Source organism: Sphaeramia orbicularis, chromosome 21 (assembly GCF_902148855.1).
Source record: "Sphaeramia orbicularis chromosome 21, fSphaOr1.1, whole genome shotgun sequence".
Lineage (NCBI taxonomy): Eukaryota > Metazoa > Chordata > Actinopteri > Kurtiformes > Apogonidae > Sphaeramia > Sphaeramia orbicularis.
In genome coordinates, this window is record NC_043977.1 from 28,505,717 (window position 1) to 28,513,320 (window position 7,604).

Below are 7,604 nucleotides of genomic sequence, written 5' to 3' on the forward strand. Positions count from 1 at the left end.
CCCATAAAGACCCAATGCTACTTTTGTGGCAGTTCCCAAATGAATTTTCTCTGTATTTAACCTTTCTTAAGTTATTTATCACCATTTATCATAATATTATCCTCTGTTGCTTTGCATTTTTTCAACTAAAATCATGTACTTTCCTATATTTAATTCACTGATCATGTAGATGTTCATAAAAGTTCAGATGGACCCAAACATCCACTGGTAACCAAAACTATCCGCTGATCTAAACTGTTTAATACCTGTTGATCCACTAATCCTATCAATACATGTAAATAATTGGTGTAAAATACAGTTTGTCATCTTTTCATGGTCATCAGATATGAGCCATTTGGACGTTCAGAGGCTCTGTATGAACATGGAAACGCCGTTATCTTCTGCAACACTGATTCACCAGTAAAACCCATTGAGTTGGATCAATGACAGTGGATGGAGACACTTGTTTTTACATTCAGTTTTTGGCATCTTTGCTCAAAAAATGACTTGTTCTTCATTTATTTCTGTTTCTGATATAACCTTTGAACTTACTCTGAGCTTTCATGAACCTCTACATGATCAGTGAATTAAATATAGAAAAACACCTGATTTTCACTGAAAAGAATGCAAAATATAGAGGATGATATTATAATAACATGATAAATCATTTAAGAAAGGTTAAATCTACAGAAAAACTAGCATTTTATGGGTTAAAGTTGATCAGAAATGAGAAAAATGAAGAAAACAGGACTTTTTCCAACAAAAAATATCATTAACTGAGTATAAACCAAGTGATTCTATCCACTATCACTGATTGATTTCCATGGGTTTTGCTGGTGAATCAATATCGTAGAAGTTGATAGTGTTTCCAATGTTCACTACGGACCCTCTGAACATCCAAATGGGTCATATCTGATGACCATGAAAAGATGACAAACTGTATTTTACACTAATTATTGACATGGATTGATAGGATTAGTGGATCAACAGGTATTAAAAAGTTTAGATCAATAGATGGTTTTGGTCGCCGGTGGCTGTTTGGGTCTTTATGGGTTAAGTAACGTAATGACTCAAAGACAAATGTGAAACTGCATGGGCTACACATACGATTCCTCACCTTTTCTCCTCCGTTCTTCTTCTTGGTGGGTTTAACCTTTGTGGGTTTATGTGTGGCAGGTACCTGGCCAGCCTGCTTACGGCTGTGAGGGTCTCTGTTGTCCTTATCAGTGCGGTTATCTCCTGCAGGCGTGGTCTTAGCCGGGTACCGCTCCCTCTCTCGGCGGTTGTAGTAGTCAGGATCCACGGTAGTTCTCGGGGCCGGGAGCCACAGGACCGTGGTGTGGGCTCTGGTGGTCCTCTGGGTGGTGGTGGTGGGTCGTTTTGTGGTGGTGGTGGTGGTTCTTCTGGTGGTGGTTGTGGTAGGTTTGGTGGTAGTTGTTGTAGCTTTGGTTGTGGTTGTGGTAGCTCTAGTTGTGGTAGTTGTGGGCCGAGTAGTTGTTGTTGTTGTGGTGGTGGTAGTTGTGGTGGTTGTGGTCGGCCGTGTTGTGGTTGTGGTTGTGGTGGCAGCAGCTGTGGTCGTTGTGGGCTTTCTCTTCTTTACTGGTTTTCTCTCCACTGGTGTGTCTATTGCTAACAAAGACAGAAAGTAAGTAAATAAGCAATACAGATGAAAAAGTACTGTAGGACATTCCATTAGTAGTTTAAACTTTGTACAATTTAACCCAAAAATGACAAAGTATCTATGTCGATAACTGGGGTCATATTTTGCTAAACCCACTTTTATTAGTCTTTGGTACATTTATTTGTGTATTTGGACCCCAATAGTTCAAAAAGTTTGAATTTGAATCCTCCAGGTGCTGCAAAGCTATCTATATTCATTTTGGCAAAAACCGAGTGGATTTCTACAACCTGTTTTAATTCCTGCTTAATTTGTTACGTCTATAACAGCAGCAGTGGTTGTAGTAAAAACTGAAAATATGTCCAAACTTTGAGCCGATTACCTAAAATGTTCAGTTTTTGGTTGTATTAATGAACACAAGTGGCTGAATGGGACAGAGAAGCACAGTCAACAACCTGGAGGGGGTGGGCTGTGAAGTGGCTCATTTGCATTTAAAGGGCCAGCACTAAAAATGACCTTTCTGGTGTCATTACTCAGAAATAGGGTTGAAGATGGACCTGTGGAGTTGAATTAATGAAGAATTCAGACCCAAGTATAGCATTTACAGTTTATGTAGACCACAGGGAAATGTTTAAAAATGCATAATTCCATTTAAAAAAGCAAAATTTCACTCTTTTAAGGAAAATAATTTCTGAAACAAAGTTATTCAGTGACTGTGTAACTTATTCTCAGTTAATTTTTTTTTTTTATTGGTGAAAATAATTCTTAGCAACATATAAACATTAGAAGCAAAGGTTTCTGTTAATTAGAAAAACAATCCCAAGCTTTATTATCTGGTTTCTTTATGTAAAACCATCCAAACACAATGAGGATTTAAGGAGTAACAAACTGAAAAGTGCTGTAGCTCATAATAGATATTGCAAAAGTTTTTTTTTTTTTTTACAAATATTTTAGTGTTGAGAGTTTCATGAACAAAATTACATGACAGTGACTGTGATCTAATTCATTTAAAGCTTTGTAATTGAAGTCAGGTGGTAACTTTTTATGCATCTACAGAATTAACATCTATCTATCTATCTATCTATCTATCTATCTATCTATCTATCTATCTATCTATCTATCTATCTATCTATCTATCCTTTTCTGATTTCCATTCTATATAAACTCTTCCATCCACTCTCACCTGTGAGTGTTCCCTCCTCCACCTGACCCTCCACACCTGCTCCTTTACACTTCTGCACAAAGCCTTTCTGTCGAAGCTTCTCCAGCTTCCTCATCGGAGACTGGTCGATCACTTCGTACATGGCCTCCAGCCTGACGGGGTAAGGGTACCTCTCCTCCACCTGGAGCGTCTTCTTCAGCAGCACCATCCCAAACTTACCTGCAACAAGTTTTCAGTTTGTGTTTTCACTCCAGTACCACTTGATATGTCTCAGAGGCCTATCTTGTGAATACCACCTATCTGCAAATATGATTCTGAATGTTTGTGACAAAGTTTATTTTGTGTTAAGATAAATAAACACTTATCAAACCTCTTGCATTGGCACACACTTGAAAATAAGGTAATATGAATCCAAAACCTAATATATAACTGTAAAAAACGGACTTACTTTCATATATTTAGCTGATAAATATGCAAGTTTCAGTACTTCTAAACAGATATGATAGACCTCAAACATTCATGTTAACTGATCTTCTGACTAAAGATGCTGACCCATGTTAATACACTTTGACCCCCATAATAGAAACCACTTAAGTCACAGCAAAGTAATTCCAGACTTGTTCCTCCTCAAACATGCATCTAACAGTGTTGGAAACAGTTCCTTACCTTTCTCCATTTTGAGGAAGCTCATGAGTCTGGGGATGAGTGCAGTATCCAGGGGCTCCTCCATTACCTTGCCCTCCGATGTGATCCTCCTCACCTTACCTCCCATCTCTCCCTCCTGGTGAAACATGACAATCTGGTGCACATGTCTTTCGGCTAGTTCGCAGTACACATCTGGTTTCAGCAGAGACATCATCAGTCGGTAGTAGCCGTCTGAGTCGTGGGGCGCAGATATCACAAGGACTCGGTTCTTTCCTGCAAAACTCGCCAGTAGATTTGGTGAGCCGGCACTGTTGGGCATCCTGGTAACCCTAGACCTAACCCCTGGAGTTCCCTCATCCTGGACCATGCCCTGCACCCGGAGAGAACCAGCCTGACGCGTCACCCCTCTCCTTGGCCCAAGCCCTTGACCCTGTCCTGGTGGGACCCCTTCATCAGCCTGCACATCCTGGGCTTTAGTGGGGCTGTGGACCGAGATAGCCGAGTTAAACCCAGGGCGCACACGCCCGTGGAGGCGCTCCTTGTCCGTTGCGCCCACCTGGGTGCGCCCGTGCCTTGCGCGTCGGTGCAGTTGGACCCGCTTAAACTGGGTCTGTGTGTCTGCTTCCCCTGTCCAGCTCAACAGACATATCAACACTAAACTAAACGCAAAAACCCTCCACATACTGGTGAGATGTCAAATAATGTACGATCAACGTGCACTGAGGAAAAGAAAAAAGATCCAGTGATGGACCCGTGATCCCTGACGCGTCTTTATTGCATTGAGGTTGATATTTAGTTAATTCCAGATGAAGACATACAGAAAACAGATTGATTTCAAAGTCAACCTGGTTCAGAGCATGCCTTCTGCTGAGGAGAGTCACTTCACTCTGCTCTTTATGTCACAAACGGGAACTAAGAGGAGAGTTAGTAGTGCGTAAACAATTACATCCACAAGTTCATCACAGCCACGCTTCACCTTTCAAGTATAATCCAAAGAGCTCAGAAGAAAAAAAAAAGTGATAATCTCGGTTATATGATAATCCAGAATTAGATGTATTTCCGTAGATCCTGGTGAAAATGAATGAAATCTATTGTCGAAAAGTTTTGGACCACGTCACATCTCCAAAATATTCTGACGTTTACGTTTTCACTCTAATAACATTAAAGTCTCCAATTAATCCTTTGGCATTGTCCGCCTCCACCGCCCCGTGAAGTTTTTTTTTTTTTTTTTCTTAAATTTTCTGGGCGCAGGAAGAAGGAATCTCCAAGTAAATGCAAGAAATTTTCGCAGGCTGAGTTTAAATGGAGCTGAAGAACCAAGTCGACACAGGAAAACGCGGCTGTGATTCTTCCCAGGTTCTCCTTGGCAAAAGTGCGCTTTGGAGGCTTTCCCAGAAATGTCTACACAAACCTCAGCCTCCGGACTCTTGGCGACGCAACGGCAGGACCTGCCCCGGGACTGTCGGGTTGCCAGTTCAGGCTGCAACACCCCTTTCACTGGTAATGACTTTAGAACCAACTTTCTGTTCCTTCTCGGAGATGTTTTCAGAGTTTGACAGTGTTAATATGTAGCTGATGAGAAGTGTTTTCGAGTAAAAAACACAACTCTCTACCCCTCTGCTGGTCAGATTACTGGAACACAGACCACCATATCAGGCCCCGTTTCTCCTTTAAACCCAGTACAGGCACGCCCTCAAGTCTCATCCCCATCCACCACTATGATCCACAAGTATTATCCTATGGAACTCCAAAATAAGTTAATACTGCTGTCACAGTTTGATGAAAAAACAAAAAAGTAAAAATAAAATAATGCTTACATTTTTTTTTTTTTTAGTTTTCCTGTGTTTATGGTGGAAAGTGAATGTTGTCTTTAGATGTTTACTGCCAAAACAACACAAAGGAAATGATTGTCTGCTCTTTTATGACTTCTTTTTTTTTTTTTTAGTCCAAATCAGACTTTTCCATTTCCTCTAAGAGAGTTTCCCAGTTTGGCTTGTAATTAGTGCCTAAGTAAAGAAAAGTAAACCACTAGGTTTAAGCCACATCCACTCTCACTGCAAAGAAAAACACTGCCACACTGTTTAACTGCTCTGTGTATGTAAAAGACAACCAACTTACAGCCGGTCTCTATGTAAAGATGACATAGCATATATTATTTATAGCAGTTTCATCACCGGTCTTCATTTTTCTCTTGGTTTTCTTCACAAGACCTGTAAGTATTTGTCTATATAAAGTTGAAATGGAGGTTGGAATTTTACAAAATAGAGATATGATACTAAAAACTTATGAAGGTGGCAGGTCTTGAAATAGTACTTTTTCACTTGTTTATTTTGCTTTGATCTGGTTCGGTGCAGAGCCTTCATTGGAGCATGTGGTCCAAGATCCAAAAGATTAGTACAAATTATATTAAAGGCACTTAAGGTTCCTATAGAAGCTAAATGGGGCAGCATAAAAGAACACATTACATCAAATATGATTTATAAAACCATCGTTTTTGTATAAAATGTATGTGTATGGTGTACAATGCTGATTCTAGTAGTGCTACAAGGCACTATAGTATTTATTATTTTATTATTATGGTGAGGGTGCATTAAATGTGCTTATGTTTACATTTATATATAATTTGGTGTTTTATGGAACAGATGGATGGATGGATGGATGGATGGATGGATGGATGGATGGACGGACGGACGGACGGACGGACAGACAGACGGACGGACGGACGGACGGGAAAAATAAAGTAATTTGTACTGACCTTAAAAAAAAAAAAGAAAAAATCAAATGTTCTAAAACTGCCTTTTTCACTGTTGATGCTTTTTTAGGACAAAGCAGTAAAGTAACCACAGCACAAAATGACAAGGGAAACAAAACCGAAGATGAGTATTTTGAGTTTTAGTTAGTGTTAATGCAATGTTAGTGTTGATGATTTAAGTATTATTCCAGTGCATTTTTTCCCACATCTTGGTTAACCCATAAAGACCCAAACAGCCACTGGCAATCAAAACCATCTACTGATCTAAACCCTTTAATACCTGTTGATCCACTAATCCTATCAATACATGACAATAATTAGTGTAAAATACGGTTATTCATCTTTTCATGGTCATCAGATATGACCCATTTGGACGTTGAGAGGCTCCGTAGTGAACATAGAAACACCATCATCTTCTACAACATTGATTCACCAGTAAAACCCATGGAATTTGATAAATGACAGTGGATGGAGACACTTGTTTTTATATTCAGCTATTGATATGGTTGCTGAAAAAGTCTTTTTTCAATTCCTGATATAATAACCTTTGAATTTGCTCTGAGTTTTCATGAACATCTCCATGATCAGTGAATTGAATATAGGAAAAAACATGATTTGCACTGAAAAATGCAAAATACAGAGGATGATATTTTAATAAATGGTTATAAATCACTTAAAAAAGGCTAGAAAAAGAGGAAAAATTCATTTGGAAACTGCCACAAAAGTAGCACTGGGTGTTTATGGGTTAATCCCTTGTGTGATCCTACTTGTTCCACAGCTATCTATCTATCTATCTATCTATCTATCTATCTATCTATCTATCTATCTATCTATCTATCTATCTATCTATCTATCTATCTATCTATCTATCCATTCATCCATCCATCCATCCATCCATCCATCCATCCATCCATCCATCCATCCATCCATCCATCCATCCATCCATCTATCTATCTATCTATCTATCTATCTATCTATCTATCTATCTATCTATCTATCTATCTATCTATCTGTCTGTCTGTCTGTCTGTCTGTCTGTCTGTCTGTCTGTCTGTCTGTCTGTCTGTCTGTCTGTCTGTCTGTCTGTCTGTCTGTCTGTCTGTCTGTCTATCTATCTATCTATCTATCTATCTATCTATCTATCTATCTATCTATCTATCTATCTATCTATCTATCTCATCCTCCAATATATCAGTGCACACACAGCTTACACCAGTGTTTTTCAACCCTGGGGTCGGGACCCCATGTGGGGTCGACTGAAAGTTAAATGGGGTTGCCTGAAATTTCTAGTTATTGATGAAAATTTAAAAAAATAAATAAAAATTTGCTAAAAAAAATATGTAGTGAGTTGATAGAGACGATCACAATACATAAAAGACATGACAAACTTTGAAGCTGAAACTGAAGCACTGTGGTACTGTTTGTCTTTCAAATGTTCATTGTGGTCGG

General features: G+C 39.1%; 1 protein-coding gene across 3 annotated transcripts in view; it reads right to left on the reverse strand.

Moving 5' to 3' along the window:
- ccdc80 (coiled-coil domain containing 80) overlaps nucleotides 1-5,020 on the reverse strand; it is a 40,267-nt gene extending 35,247 nt beyond the window's left edge. The window contains exons 1-3 of one of the 3 annotated variants that reach the window (XM_030124717.1): nucleotides 3,426-5,019; nucleotides 2,781-2,978; nucleotides 1,097-1,608 (exon numbers count right to left, since the gene is read on the reverse strand). In XM_030124717.1, the coding sequence (XP_029980577.1) occupies nucleotides 1,097-1,608; nucleotides 2,781-2,978; nucleotides 3,426-4,086 (1,371 nt within the window). In that variant the 5' untranslated portion in view covers nucleotides 4,087-5,019. Of the gene's footprint in view, nucleotides 1-1,096; nucleotides 1,609-2,780; nucleotides 2,979-3,425 lie in introns of all 3 variants that reach the window. The other 2 variants (XM_030124718.1, XM_030124719.1) reach the window with 2 other exon arrangements.
- Nucleotides 5,021-7,604: the final 2,584 nt, after the last annotated feature.